Genomic DNA, 16,812 nt, shown 5'->3' on the forward strand with positions numbered 1-16,812 from the left:
AAAAAAAAAGAAAAAAATGACAATGTATTCAGAATACCAAGTATTTACTTATTAACACTACTAATTAGTACTGCAAAATAAGTATCTATGGAACTATAAAGGGATTGTTGAATGTGTTTCTTGTCTCATAAGTGTTTACATGTCGGGACGACATCTTAATAACAGGGGGAGAGTGTAATATGCTGAGTAAAATGTGAACAAGATTGACTGTATGTGTTCACCTGAGGTTTAATCCAGTAATCACTTTAAATAATTATAAAATATTAATGTGTTCACCTGAGGTTTAATCCAGTAATCACTTTAAATAATTATAAAATATTAATGTTGTTAAGGACGTTGAAATGTTATGTTTTGCATTAATTCATATTTTCAGTGATTTCATATGAGGTTAAAAATGTAATTTGATATGAGTGTATCCGATTGGTCGTGTGTGCGCGTGCGTTTACTAATAGTTGGGGAGTTCTCGCGAGACGCTTCATTCTAAGTAAAAACTCTGTATATGAAGCATCTCGTCTGACTGTTTATTGATAAACGTGCTCCCTTACAGGTATATGAAGCGTACATTTGCACACATGTGAATATTAGTGTTACTAAATCTATTTTTGCTAGGTATTGTGTTGTATTGTTGGGTTAAGTGCGATACGGGGCGAATCCAATGTAAAACGCTAGAGTTATCAGCTGGGGAGCACGCGGTTCGCGCGCAAATCGTTCATGTGTGTATCGGTAGGGTGATTAAATGTATACGGTTGAATGTATATAACGTGCCCTGTTTAGTTAAAGGTCGATGTATGATCTGTGTTGGTACGTGTGTTTTATGTGAGATTGAGGCTTGTGAATATAGAGAGTGCCGCTGTTTTAGGATGCGCACTACTTAGTGCACTCATTTATTCACGGTGACCTTGGGATGCGTTGATTTAAAGGGGAAGTACATACGAGCTCATGCACTTGTGTATAACATTATATAAATAATAGAGCTCATGCATTGTTGTGTAATAATTGTTCATTTATTGCCACAATTGATTCTAAGTAAAAACTCTGTATATGAAGCATCTCGTCTGACTGTTTATTGATAAACGTGCTCCTTTACAGGAGTGCTACATCTGCGCGCGCAATAAGTGGGCGGGCTAATGTTTCGTCTTGACGTCACGACGAAGCGGCTTATGACTTGTTTGAAAAACAATTAATTTCATTGACTCAGAGTCGACTCTTACGTTTGAAAGGTGCACTTTATATACGGTGCACTTTCAGATTTAAAACTTTGCAGGATGTTTTCATTCACTTAGAGCTATGTTACACACTACATGAAAGATCATTTTCAAAAATCCATAATAGCGGCCCTTTAACTCGGCATGGGGCGTTTCTTCCAGTTGATCTTGTCACAATGGAAAAAAAAATCGACAACTGCCAGGTGTATTAGGGCAGAGAAATCCTCTGTGGAATTGACGCAAAGATTTTCATTGTCATCAAGCCTTGCCATCGTTGGCAATACCCGGTCCCATTCACTACAACAAAGGCACTGGTTTCTGTCGGCTTAGGTTGGCATGTTCCACATTTACACCACCAGTCCGTGTACGTTCTGATGGGTGGGTGCGACAGACAGAGTTACGGCACGCACAGAGATCAAAAGGGTATGTATGGACTTATCTAACTCTGGGGGATACGGTGAATAAGCTAAAATCCCAAAAAGTCGGCGTGTTCCTTTAATACCAGGTGTAAACAGGGCCTTATTTACACCCACCAATGCAGTCATATACAATTCTAGTTTTTTTTTTTTACTTTTAATCCCTCTCATTAACATTCACTTTAATTATCTTGAGCCTGAAGGGATTATAGAGTTTGGCACTAGCAAAACCTTACATAGCATATTGTAATGTAAATATTTGTATAGTTTAGTGGGGCATACATATGGCACAATTTCATTAAAGAAAAATGGACTAATCTAATTACCTCATGATTTGTCTAAGTTACTTATCTGAATATTAATAGATAGTAGTACTCAGATTTTTAACCACTCCTCTGCCACATATACACACACACACTGTTTTTTTTTTACAAATACATCTGTTTATTTTATGCTTATTTGGAATGCCAGATAAACAGTTAAATCGCTAATTAACATAATTTGTCACTGTTTATAATTACTTAGCAATGTCAAATAAACATAATTATGATAGATCATGGATCATTTACACTGGACACAAAAAATACTAAAATTAAATGTAATTTTCCTAATCTCTCACTGAAGTTTTGTGCGAAGATAGAATGAGAACAATTGTATTGTTTTATTGTTAGATTATACCTCTATATATACTGTGATTTCACTGTGCAATGATATGCCTCTGATAAGTAAATTCTGATGAGTGATCACAGAATATAAGCATTTCACAAGATACAACATCCGCCTGGAGAGCGTGCATTCATCCGCTGGATGGCCTCCATCTGTTCTTTGCTTTGCTGCATCATCATAGCCATAGACTCCTCATGTCTCTTGTTGGAGTTTTCTAACATCTCTGCAAACTCTCTAGCTCTATTACTCTCAACCTCAGCATTTTGTCTTTTGAACTCTTCCATCTCCTGGCTCATTCTGTCTGCCTTCTCCTTAAAGCCCTTCTCCAACAGATCAGCCTGCTCCCTCAGTTTGCTGTCCATGGCACGCTCAGCCTCCTCTCTCTGGAGTCTGATCTCCTCATCCATCTTCACCTTCATCTGTATCATCCTCTCTTCGTTACTCCGTCTCTCTGCTTCCATCTTCTCTTCAAGTTTTCGCTGCTTCTCCTCTTTAGCTTTGATTTCCTGCTTCAGGAGGGCTGCTTTCTCTGTTTCCTCTGGTCATTCATTGACAAAAAGAAAAAAAGGGAAACAGATGTATTATAGAGACTCAAACTATGTGATTAAGAGTCTATTCTTGTGTAAGACATAAAATATTGATTTTATATATGATTCACATACTAATACACCTTTTAAGAGGAACACTTCCTTCCACTTTCAACTTCCAAAGATATTATTTTCATCTAAGTTTTCAAATACATGGGCTGCAGTTGTTATTGCAGGGTGGATTCTTGGACCCCTGAAACTGCTTGTACCAAAATAAGAGGCTGTTACTTCATCTTGTCTCTGTGTCCTTCAGTGTCCCGCAGCACTCTCACAAGTACCAAAACCATTGAGCACCTCTTTCAAAGGAGTCTGGTATGAGCTTACAAACAGGGAAATTGGGATTTAAAGGCTTAAGACTCTCACCCTTAATAATTTTTTCCTTCTCGGTCAGTTTTTTGTCAGCCTGCAGAATTGCTTTTGATTCCACAGACTTCTGCTTCAGAAACTCCTCCAGGACCTCTTCAGCCTATTACATACAGACACATATAGAAAAACAATGGATAAATATAGCTGCAAGCAGCAATCACCGGGGCCAAGCGCAAGCAAGACGACAAGACATGCCAAAGTGGCTGGGAGTGTGAGACCCACTGCAGCAAGGAGCAATTAAAGACATTTGAAGATGAATTTTGGCAAAATGGTTGAAAAATCACATACAATAACTAAAAATATGATTATCACTTTCGACCAATAGGTGGCGCAGTTACGAAACTGATGTGATGTGGTCAGAGTGAAGTGACAATGACACATACAAAGTTTGGTGTCAATATGTCAAGGCATTGCAGATATAAAGCCTGAATAGTCATTTTGGCATCATGCCTCAACTTTGCCACTGCGGTATACGAAAACGGTTTTGTCTATCGACACGAAATCCATAACTTTTACTCGGCACAGTCTGGAGATGACACGATCCGATTTTGGTGAAAATCGGACGTTCGGTCTAGGAGGAGTTCGAAAAAGTAGGTTTTAAAAGAAAATAAAGATGGCGGACAGGAACTTTGATTGACTATGGCAAAATTGGTATCTATGTTTTCAGCATAACCCAAGGAATCTATTGAGATCAGTGTCATTACTATAGGCAAATTTATTCAAAAGTGATTAGCATTTTTGGAAATTTCATTATAACTTTTGACCAAAAGGTGGCGCTGTCTCATAAATTTTTGAGTACTTTTAGGGCGTTGTACTGATGACCCATACTGAGTTTCGTAACGATACGTTCATGCGTTCATAAAATACAGCATTTTAGCACATAATTCAAAATGGCCGACAGCCAAAATGGCCGATATGGGAAAATTGGATATCAGTCAACTCAGCACGACGCCCTGAATCTAACGAGACCACTTTTGTGATTTTTGGACAAACCGTTCAGAAGTTATAAGCAAAAACATAAATTCTTCATATCTCCGGACCAGTAGGTGGCGCTGTGCCGAAACGCAGCATGTAGCCTCAGGTCATGCTTGTGATGACATGTACCAAATTTGGTCTGAATCCGATAAAGCGTTGTGGAGATACGGCCTTACGTCTGTTTTCGCAAGCGCTACGTAAAATTTATTTGCGCGGTATTCGAGAACGGTAATTCGAATCAACTTGAATTCCATAACTTTTGGTCGACAAGGTCTGGAGATGATCTGGTTCATTTTTCGTGAAATTCGGAGCAACGGCCTAGGAGGAGTTCGAAAAAGTAGGTTTTTCGGAAAATTCAAAATGGCGGGAAAACTATTATGACGGAAAATGACGTCATATGGTGCAGTCGAATCGTCATGAGCTCAGGAATCAGAGGAAAAAAGAATTTTGTTTCTAGCCCTTGTGGTTCAAAAGTTATTAGCATAAACATGAGTGAAACTTTGGACAGCTGGTGGCGCTAGAGGGAATGAGTTGGAGACTCCAAATTTGCTATGGTGATAGTTCAGGCTGTCCTCTATCACTGTGCCAATTTGTATAAGTTTCCCGCAAACGGTTCTATAGGCTGCCATAGACGCCCAGTCGGAAGAAAAAGAAAAAAAAGAAAAAGAAAAAGAAGAATAAGAACGGGAACAGATACAATAGGTGCCCGCACCTTCAGTGCTTGGCCCCTAATTATGAAAATGATCATATTTCTGTAATGTGTAGTATGTGCAATGACGAGGTGTAATAAGTGTAATATGGGCAAGACCTTGACTTCTTTATTGGCCTGGTTGTTATAATTCTTCACAATGTCCTCCAGATCCTTGCAGAAGAGATCATAGCCACCAGGTTTGGCATAGAAACCCTGCTTGAGTTTTTCTTTCATTGGTTCCGAGAGCAATGACAAGAGATCCTCACATCGTCTCTTTGAAGCTTGCTCGTTTTGGCACAGGTATCCATCAAAGAGTTTATTAATGTGTTCCTAAAAAACACAACATGCACCAGAGGTCTCTTCATACCATTGAACCCCAGGAGAGGACAGTGAAATAATCACACTGATTATTGGGTTTGTATTCAAAACCAGCAGAGGGCCAGAAGAGAGATACAATTTTTGCAGGTGGTTGCCCAGTGTTACTGAGTCAACAGTTAACAGCATCATTCTAAATGAACAGAAAATGGAAATCTGTGAAGAGATTCTGTCTACCTCTAGAGATTTCAGGTACTTTCCGTCAGTGTCCCTGAAGGAACGCTTCATGAAGGTTTGTGTCGCCATGCTGCTTAGATGTTGGTGTTCTGAGGACACATCCTTAATTTCCACAGGGAAGGAGTCCTTCAGCTTCTCCATTCCACTCTGGTAAACCTGAAGCCCCTCCTTCACTGCAGACTCATTCTCAATCATTGCCATGGCGATCACAGCATTCTCCAGACACGGCACAGCCCCACTGGAGATGGTGTCCACGTACATTTTCACCAAATGACTCAGAACTTCAGAAAAGAAAAGAAGTCAAACAACATGATACGGGAAAGGTATTGCACAACAGACAGTCATCTGTAAGTACAAACTCTTCAGATTTTATTTTGAGTCACCTCTGCCATTGACTGTGATTCCATCCTTCAGCTTCTTCACATGGCTCTCATGAAAGACAAACTTGCAGAAACGATCTGTGACATCTAGGAACTCAGAGGAAAGATCAGCAGGATCCAAGCTCTCCAAACGAGACACATTCTCTGGGGCGGTTGGAAACGGGAAAGTGAAGCACGTCCTGGAAGGGAAGAATTTTTGGATGCACTCCCTGGGCAAGTTGAACTCCATCACTTTTTTTGATGTGCCTAAAACAAATAAGCACATGCTCCTCTCAATTCAAGTATTATTAAACCATAAGTATTATCCAATAAATTATGCATTTTAAAAGAGTAATACAAAAGATCTGTTGACAAAAACTAGTCACAAACACACAAATTATGATAGTGATTGTCAGGGCTCTTAAAATAATATTTTTTGTACTATTATTAACCTGTTAACCTTCACCAGAGCGAGGACGCTCTGAAGCGTTTTTTTTTTTAAATAGTTCAAAGTTACTATCAGATTTAATGTTATTACCTTGACAAACTATACATCATTAAAAATATATAAGTCTCACGTTTCAGTATTTGACCACTATTGTATTCTGAGAAACTTATAGTGACAGTTATGTCTTAATTTGTGTCAGGATTTATGTAATGAAAAAATGAGTCGATACCTTTAATATGAATTATGAGCGTCAGCTGCTCCATTCAGAAAAAAACTCCGGTGCTGTTGTCTTGAGAACGCGTGACAAAACAACGTTCCTCAGGGCTTTTGGCTCAAAAATGTGCAGATTTGGAGAAATATTGATATATTATCATAGGTTTACATCATATTTCTATAGACAGGAATAATATTTATTGAATTTATATCCAAATGCGTCGATGTATACATAAAGAGCGCTGGATACTCTGATGTACTGTGTTTTCAATCCATACAGCAGGCTGAGGGCGCCATTTGCACAGTTTTTTCCAAATATGAAAGCTCACGAAGAAGAAATAACCTGTGACCTTCCAGGACGTCACTGACATACACAGCTAACGTTAGCTTTCAGAGATCGCTATAACATGCAGATAAAGATGTTTTGAAGACAATAAACATGATTGCAATGATATTTGATTTACCTGTGTTCTTCGAGCCATGTCAGGTATTTTTATAATAATAGATTATATGTATAATGTAATGCTAATCGGTATAGACTTTACAATAGTGCAGAATAATATCAAATCATATATTTTCTGTCTGATTTTCTTTTCTGAAGCCAAATAAGCTCATAGAAGATTATTTAAAACACTCGACTTGCACTATAAAGTAAGTTTGGAGCACAAAAAGGGTTTTAATCTCATAAATTGTCGTGTATTGATGGTGTGCTAAGCTAACATGCTAGCTAGCTCTCTAGTTGCACCTGCCATCTAGCTGTTATTTTTTATGATTTTTTTTCTAAATCGGAATGCTTACTGAAATATTTCTTTATTTAAGAAAGGCATTTGATACAGTTTCAAATGTGAAGTGAAGATTATGAAAGAAATTAGGGGGTGAAACACCGTGATTAGCCAGTCGTTAGCGATTATAATGGAGACAAAGGAAAAGAATATTTATGGCCATAAGCCGGCTGGAAAGGTGTAAATGTGTGCAGGAGAGACTGACACTGAATGGGGCTCGTTTGCACCACAAAACAATAGAGACAATAGACTGAATAGATGCTAATAGATGACAATAAACACAAGTTTGCATTTTAGAGTCAATTCAAAATAAAGTCATTTGAGATGATCTTGAAAAACATTTAACAAAATACAGAGTTTTAGACTTATCACCTTCAAATTTTAAATATAACATGGTCAGACATGTGTCTTTAGCTGGAGTGCATTTCTAGAGTGCTGACGGGCCAACTTCAATTTAATTTTCATGAAGATGTTTCATAAAAATAAATTTCTAATAACTTACACAACTTTGAAGCTATTCATAATTTTTTTTTCATTATGACAATAATTCATTCTACATTTCCAATAAAGTGCCAGGTGTCAGCTTTCAAATGAGACCGTACTTGAGCTTTTAGGACAAAGGGTCAATTAATTGAATCTTTTTTAGGTTGGGTATGCTATTTCTGGGGATTTTTCAAAAGTGGCGCTGAAGGCTAACAGGTTAAATTACCATGTTTGAGCTTCAGAGCAAACTCTAGATATTCATTCTCTGTTGCGTCTTTGCCATCGATCTTTCGCTCAAGGGTAAAGTCTCTCACAGCCCAGATGAAACTAGGGAAGAACTTCACAAACTCGCTTGAATCGTCGGTATCCTCGTCTGATGATTTGACCTTGATACACTCTGTTAGTTCAGTAACAAATCTGACAGTTTGTTTAGGTATGAACACAAAGAGACTGTCAAACAACAAAATTCATAGTCTAACAAAACAAGTTTGTCATTCAATTAAGTACTAAGCAAATTCTCAACACAGATATTAAAGTATTTAGCACCGATGTATGCATAGCCTAGCTATGAAGGAAGCAGTTAGATGTAGATAAGTAGGTGTAGCTATAAGTAAGTCGATGAGAATAAGCCCCCTTCCCTCCTTTTGTGCCTTTCTCAAATAAACACATAAATGAACCCCATGCAAAATAAACCCAATGCACTTCCTCATAGACTGTACTTACACATGGCAATACAATGTATGTTTAGCACCTTACAAAAAGGGACGTCTCCTTGTTTTCACTACTAGGTTGTGCTGTATTTGTTCTCATTTGTAAAACACTCATTTGTAAAAACATCAGCTAAATGACATAATAGTTATCTAGACTGTCAGAAGGATACTGCAGCTCCTCTACAGCCCTATTGTCAATCGTCCCTCGACTGTTGTAGACCAGAGTGCTGCTCAGTAACACAGCCAGACAGAAGATGTTGGTGTCATGCTTTGAGTCTCCCTGAGAAAGAGAAAGACAATCATGGAGTTAGAAAAACTGGAGATTAATCTCAAAGAAAGCTGCTTTATTTAACAGTGTTAAATCAGTGCAAATTAGTCTTTTAAGTAGGGTGACCAGACGAGGGGACACTACCGTATTTCAGCTCTATTTTTAGTGTCCTGACTTATTATGAAAAAAATCATGTTTTGTTCCACATTTTTCAGTACTTTTTATGTTACCTTGTCCACGTCTCCGAGTCCCTCCGTGTCCAGCAGCACCAGAGTGGTTCCTGCTTTAGTGGGGTGAGACACACACCACATCCAGATGCCCTTCGTCTTGGACTCGATGGTGCTGCCCAAAGCAAACCCTGATAAAAACAAAGACTCGTATGCATGTAACTGCACAATGTTTCTCTTGAGCTTTTGGATGCTCTCAGCACTTTATGGTTCTAACCTGTTTGTTTCCCTGCGAGGCGATTCATCAGGTAGGACTTCCCGGTGCGGTAGAGACCCACCACGGCCACCACCACCACTGGCTCCTGGATCTGCTGCAGGATCTGTAGTGCCGACTCCTGCACACACAGCTTCCCTTCTGACCCAGTGTCAATCAAGCAGACGGGTGTATCCATGATCACTGGAGAATACAGCTGTCCAACAGATACACACGTTTAAAATCCTTCTAGCTACTGCAGTGTACTAGATAGATAGATAGATAGATATTTATTGTCATTGTATGTGATACAACTAAATTCTGTTGGAGCAATCCTCTCCAGATAGCAGCAAAGAGTAAAAAGATTAAAATATAAAAAATATGAAACTATATCCCCATACACACATACACATCCATATACATGCATACATACATACGCACGCATGTACATACATACATACATACATACATACATACATACGCACATACACACATACATGTATGAAAACAATGATCGGCCTGACTTTAAAAATATATATTCTTATTTTTTCTGATTGGTTATTGCGGCATTTGGGCCGGTTCCTGAGGTCTGATTGGTTACCGTTAGAGAGCACGCCTTCCAGACCGGCGAAATAAAGTGAAACTGGATTTGAAAATGCGCACTGCAGTGATGCCAAGAATTAGTGCAAGATAATTGGCAGCGCCAATCTATAGTACATAACATTATACTGAGAACACGATTGTAATAGAATTTTGTAAATTCTTTGAGCTTTAGTTTTTCAGCGCTATTAAAGGAAGCTCGCTCACGTTATACAACAGACTAGCACGGTCAAGTTCATGTGCGCATTCGCGTCCTTTTGTGCAGATGTAAGTTGCAAGATTACTTTTATGTTGTCTATATCTGATTAATCACAAATACAAGACGTGTTTAATTTAGTTTAATAACCAGCTAGCAAGAAACAGGATTGTGATAGAATGTAGAATCTAGTAAATTCTCTGTGCTTTAGTTGCTCGTGTATCAGCGCGCTGTTAAGGGAATAGCGCATCCAAAATTTCCCTATCAAACCACTGACTGTAAAAAACTAGTTGACATGCGCATTCGCGTCCTTTTGTTCATGCAAGTTGTAATGTTACATTTATGTTATGTATCTAGGATATCTGACTCTTAATCTCATAGGTTGTCGTAGAACGTGCTTCAGTTTAAAAGAGATCATTTACTCTTCAGCTTTACCTCAAGCAGCTATTCCTTTTAGATATTTCTTTTTCGAAAACATTGATGCATCATAGTGTTATTTTTTCTAGTCATACGTTCAGGTTTTCATGTTTAATGTCATATTTTTATTTGTCAACATTAATTTTCGTAACAGTCTTACATGTAACATTTTCATGACGGACACGCCACGCCCCCCGCACAAGCCCCGCCCCCCTGATTACTCGAGTACTCGTTTTTGAGACCTGTTGATGATCTAAATGAGAAAATGACAAAAATGCCCATCCCTAATACATATATATAAATACATATACAGATGGTACTCAACCAGAATGCCTATTACCGCCGCGACAGGCACCGCGGCAAAACTACCGCGGTAAAAATAATCCAGTCGCATTTCAAAGTCATTCGTGAAATGACCGCCAGGTGGCGCAGAGGGACATTGTGCAAAACAGCAGCTATTGCCGTATTTTGAAATGTAAGCGGGGTTAATGTCAATTAACAGATGAAATAGGCTACTGTAGAACATTGTTTAGGACAGAAAAATAGAATCATAATTTAAAAATAGAGACGAGAACAATATAGCCTTTATTTCATATTGTAGCCTAGACGTCGGTGGGCGACATAAGCCTATTGCCCGTTGGGAGCAGCGTGATAAAATAATAATAATAACAAAAATAACGAACAAAAATAAATTAGGTGCAAAGAAGCTGATTATTTGTTTACTACTCTATTGAGGAATAAGACGAATGATGAGCGCTTGGAACAGATTGGATAAACCGGGCATTTCTAAATGAGTACATTCATGGCCGAATGGTAGAACTTACGTATCGGTAATTTGGATGACACGGGTTCGAATCCCGAACAAACATAGACTATTGTACATTTTATATTAGACTATTAATGCATGTCATAGCCTGTTATTAATGCAGACAATCAAACAAACAAAACATTTTTTTTTATACAGGATTGCCTTTTTTTGTTTTGGTTCCTATAAAGAGTTTGTAAAACATGGTTTTAAGCAAGGTGCGATTTGCCAGGGGGGACGGGGATTTCCTTCTGGTCTAAACATCCCTGCTTCTGCTGAATTATTTTAATCCCCCCTCCCTCCACAGTAATCAATGCTATAAATTACTTCACCAATAGACCATTTAAAATATATAAAACAAAGATATGCAAGGCATGTTTAAACGACAAACAATAAAATCAGAACCAGTTTCAGTTACGTTCATGGTTCCCTTAATGCATGCACGGCTTTCAAAATGTCACAAAGCTTTTTGAGATTATTTTTAATGAAATATTGAAGTTTATAATTAAGTATTTTGGCACACCACACCGAGTGGCGCTATCTATTGTTCTAAAGTCGGGTTTTATTCTGGCATGTTGAATTAGTGTTCGGCAGACGCGGCTGCGCGTTCATTTGGATTTATTTTTCTCATAACAGACAGCTATAATAACTTAGGCCCTTTAGGCTACTCCGTAGTTTTTTTAGTCATACAGATCAGAGTAGATTAGCCTACATCGTTCAAAACTGTAAACTTTTATTCATATTCAAACTTTTATTCAAAAGTTTATCTGTCGTCTCTGTCTCCAGGAACTGCGCGTCACAAAAATGAACCGAAAGCCACTTTCCTCCGCTCAGTCACGATAAGAAATCGGCTATGTCTAAAGCCTTTAAATGTCAAAATATTTAATAAATGTTATCTGATTAGGTAATCCGTATGAAACCGAGAGGTGCAGAGGATCTACTCAGACATGTCTAGCTATTATGTGAGTGCTTCCCAATGAGGAATGGACAAGGGTGAAAATCTCGCTATAATTAAATGTAGTCTAGGCTAAATCGCCCTGAATTAAATTGTAAAAATAGATCAGATAATTTATTTGTCGAAATGTTGCGATATTGTTTCATTTAAGTTCATAATTATTATATAAATGTTATTTAGTTTAGCAGCAGCAAGCACTGTGGTTCGAGATTTATATATAAAAAAATAATAATAGCTAATTCACAAATCGCGCACCCTGGTTGTAAGGATCCAAAGATCCCCGTGGAATTTAACATTGAGTTGAACATTGTATTCATGACAACAAATTAACATGCGTTTGAAGATTGTATTTAGTTTTGCTTGAAAAAGCTGGCCCAAACTCAGGTAGCGTTTTATTTCTTCAATTATTGAAATAATTAAATGTTTAGTAATAAACTTTTATGACAGAAATATATGTAGCCTAAATAATTAAATTCTTTCATTATCAACACTTTACTAGCCTAATGCTAATGTCTAGAATTAAGTGTGAATTGCAACTTCTCTTTGTTTTGAGTCGGTCTCAAACTCAGATCGCCTGCGGGGGGTTGGGGGTTCAGGAGGTGTTAAATGTTCTGTCTTTCATATGGAGAGTGAGCCTGATGACCAGGCAAAGGCAAAATACTTTTAAAGATAAATCTCTCGATGTGTCCAAATGTAGGCCCTATATCCTATTAAATTATAAATATTGTAGTTTTATGTATTGTAATCTGAAAAGCGGGCCTGCCCCCGTTTATCACGTCACTTCACCACGTGACAGCAGCAAGCAGGCTCCGATTGTTTAACGCGGCGTGAATTGACGCAGAAGTTCAGATTTTTCAACTTGGGCGGCCAGCCCGGTCTCACCCCAAAACGTCATATACTGACGGGTCTTGACCATACATCAACATACGACGAAAAGGGTACCCCTATAACGTCAATATGAGACACAGACATAAGCGCACCAGCAGCGCCTCCTAGCGGTACCCTAACGCATACCTAAACCCAACCATACCCGAATCGTCACACATGGACGTTAAAGGGTACCCTTTTCGTCGTATGTTGCCGTATGGTCAAGACCCGTCACGTCAGTATGTGATGTTTTGGGGTGAGACTGTGTTAGGGCGGCAGACGCGAATTCGCGTCAAACGCGTGAATGCACAAAAAGCACTACATAAAATCATTCGCACGTAACGCGCAAGACGTTCAATTCGCGCCATTCGCCATAAAAATGATGTTATATCAGCCAGCGCACATACCTGTATTTAGTTCCTGTTTTTGGTCGAAGCCCAAAGTAGTCGATTGTCGAGTTGAAGCGCATAGGTTTAGTTACTTAGATCACGCGCGTGAACTCAACAATCGACTACTTTGGACTTCGACCGAAAACAGGAAGTAAATACAGGTCTGTGCGCTGGCTGATATAACATCATTTTTATTCATGTCTTTCACATCTACTGCTGTCAGATTCACTCGTGTTCACTCTGAAGGAATCACTCAACATGGCTGGGCACTTGTAATGAAACATTAAGGATGTTAAGAGGCTAAAAGCAGGTTTAAAACTTGCCCCATTCAAGTCAATAGGGTGCAAATTTTAAAAAGAGGATAACACAGTGTAGGCAACACCGATTTTTGTCGTTGTTCTCTGTATTGACAGCACTCCAAATTTACTAAAAATTGAGCTCAATGTTAAAATTGACCGGAGTTCTCCTTTAACACACACGCGCGTGGAAAGAGAAACAGACAAAAGCTACATAATATACTGACTAACATCCTAATTCACACATACACGTTCACCACAAATGACACACTGAATGAGACAAAAATGCTGTAAGATTTGTTTGTGTCCTGCTAAAATATCAGCCCCAACTCAAACTCCTCTGGTCTATAACTTTACTAGGTTTAGTTGATGAACAAAGTCATTTGAAGTATTGAAGCGCGCACACACACACACACACACACACACACACACACACACACTTATATATGGCTTATGGTGACTCTCCATATGCATAATAGCTTTTAGCTAATGATATTTCCTATCTGTTGTATAACCCATGGATGAAAGAACGTCACTTACCCTTTTGCTTTACTTAACTTCGGCAGCTCAATCTGAGTATACATGTTTAGCTTCCTGTCATTATATCTGTGTATCTTAGACACTCCTTCAGGTCCGGCCTCTTAAAGCTAATTGGTCTAGAGAAAGTTAGGGGATTTCCCTGGTCATAGCAATGTGCAGTTTAACTTTTGGTTTCACTTTCAAAATAAACAACTGCAACATGTTAGCAAATTCAAGAAACTTGGATTCTTCCCAGAATGTGCAACCACATCCCTGTTAATAAGTGGTGTTTTTTCCCCCGCGCTGATGAAAGCCACTGGAAATTCCCAACGATGTCTGTCTTTCTCCTGGGTATCAGACATGAAAAGGTTGGTGAAAATATGTTTGCCTGTTACTTAATCAGTAATGATACTGATACTGACAATGCAAAGGGCAAGAGTCAAGGAACTTTCTACCTTAAAAATGTGTTCAATAAAATGATTGCATAAAGCCTTGATACAAATATCAAACCTTGCAAGATAAACAACACATAACCTTGTGTCTTCAACAAACACATGGAAAGGGTTTAGATCCTAAAGTCTCTGACACAGCAGATTGCTGCCACAGTCTGACATGCTGAGCTAAGATCTGTTAGAGCCGTGATCAATAAACCGTGTCTGAAGCAACTCATGATCGCAGATCCTTTGTACGCGTTTAATGCTCAAAAGTAGGTGAGGGGTAAATGACTGTTCATGAAGATATCAAATTAAAGCTAATGTAAGTGATTTTGGGGAGCAGTCCACACACACGTTAACTAATAACACTTTGTAGAAGCAATATATAAACTGTTTGTTTCTTTAAACTAAACATGAAACTTTGATAAGTAGGTAGTTTAGTTAAGCCCCATTCACACAGCACTTTGAACCCGGCAAATTGCCGGAACGCCTTCTGTGTGAACGCAAACACGACCCGGGTTTAATGCCGGGATCGATGCCGGGTTGGGGACCTAGTAACATTGCCGTGTTCAGACCCGGAACGCGCGCTGTGTGAACAAAAGCCAGGACAAATGCCGTAAGGGGTGTGTCGTAGTGATGATGCACGAGCCTTCGCAATGTGGTAGTTATCGTGCCACTCTGTTACTCTGTTAGAAGAAAGTTTGTGTTCGTCATCGATACAAGAAAGAACGAAAAGATGTCTGCAAACTGGACTGAAGCAGAGACCCGAGAGCTCCTTGCAATCCGCGCCGAAGCTGAGATCGTTCGCCACCTTATACGTCACATCATAACGTCACGCGTCTATCCGGGACATACCCGGGTTGTGTGTGAACGCGCTCTCTGATTCCGGCAAATCACTGGCAGTGTGAATGAACCATTTTCAAACGAACCCGGGTCAAATCCCGGGTCACTTTATCCGTGTATTTTTCGGAATCTCTGTGTGAAAGGGGCTTTAGTGTGTGCTCCTCCTACAGGCAGTGGGGGAAGTTTTGTTATAAAAGTTTGTAGAGGATTGATCGTGATATTCATTGACCATGAGACATGTTTCAGGCAGAATCAGCACCTCTGTAAAGTAGATCATCTTTAGAATATGTTATGCATTTTATTTTACAGTCACTAAAAAAAAAAACAGTATACTGATTATATACACATAACATTTATAACTTTGGATTCCATGCATAACTTTATTACAGTATAAACAGAATTACAGTATACAGTGCTGTATAATTAAATGTGATTACTTGCTTTACAGCTGAACTTAACTTTTTTCATAATTGCTGAACTTTTGCAACATTGGCATTACTTTATTACTGTGAAGCTGCTTTGAAACGATCCGTATTGTATAAAGCACTATATAATTAAAGCACTTGCAGCACACAGAAACTTACAGAAATGTCCTCTCCTCCTACTCATATTATATTATTATTCCACCTTTACAACATTACCTCTGACTATTATAAATCATGTTTACATCATGTTGCCTTACTCTGTTCAGTCTAATCTAATGTTTACAGAACATGAAGATCTAGGCAACATTCACCCAAACAACTGCTGTCATTCACTGATCCAGGAAGAAGGTTGGCTGCAGCTGGCCAAGGCTTCACATGCTCACTTCAGTGAGGATCTGAGACCTTCAGGGAGCTTCTCAATATCCCTCCTCGTCTACTCTCTCCTCGCTCTTCCATCCTATGACCCGGAAACTGATCAAGCTCGGCCATCTTGAAGGAGATCTTGATTCTCTAATCGCACCGCGAGAAGTCGAGGAGGCTTGCTGAGGAGTCCTGAGCGAGGATACACTGGTGTATCCTATGCGAAAGTGTTTTATCGACTAAACGTGACGCACATATAAAACATCGGTCACAATCATTTTAATTTATCCTTTACATTTGCAGTTTATATACACCACACATCACACATATTTCAACAGGGTATCTTGCTTTATTATTATTTATTATGAATTTCTTAAATAACCAAAATTTCTTAAATAACCAAACTAATACAACGTAAGGGCAGATCCTTTGAGCGTTGCTGATGATGCTGAGAAGTGACGCTCGAGTGATCAAGTATTTCAATGTATAAAAAAGCTTTCATTCGATTCCTCCGGCCTCCTGTTCTTTCCTTGCAGCCTTCCCTCGCGTCCTACAGGGGGTGGAG

At 38.9% G+C, this 16,812-nt stretch overlaps 1 protein-coding gene across 1 annotated transcript; it reads right to left on the reverse strand.

The window, feature by feature from the left end:
* Positions 1-2,051: 2,051 nt before the first annotated feature.
* On the reverse strand, positions 2,052-14,296 carry LOC307004699 (guanylate-binding protein 4-like). The gene is made up of 10 exons (XM_079624105.1): positions 14,207-14,296; positions 9,166-9,358; positions 8,952-9,079; positions 8,624-8,733; positions 7,970-8,160; positions 5,842-6,084; positions 5,459-5,739; positions 5,024-5,236; positions 3,238-3,340; positions 2,052-2,825 (listed from the first exon to the last, which is right to left on the reverse strand). The coding sequence occupies exons 2-10, from the start codon at positions 9,338-9,340 to the stop codon at positions 2,383-2,385; spliced, it is 1,887 nt and encodes a 628-aa protein (XP_079480231.1). The 5' UTR covers positions 9,341-9,358; positions 14,207-14,296; the 3' UTR covers positions 2,052-2,382.
* Between the last annotated feature and the right edge of the window lie 2,516 nt (positions 14,297-16,812).

This window comes from Phoxinus phoxinus, assembly GCF_949152265.1.
Source record: "Phoxinus phoxinus genome assembly, chromosome: 9".
In the NCBI taxonomy this organism is placed as follows: Eukaryota; Metazoa; Chordata; class Actinopteri; order Cypriniformes; family Leuciscidae; genus Phoxinus; species Phoxinus phoxinus.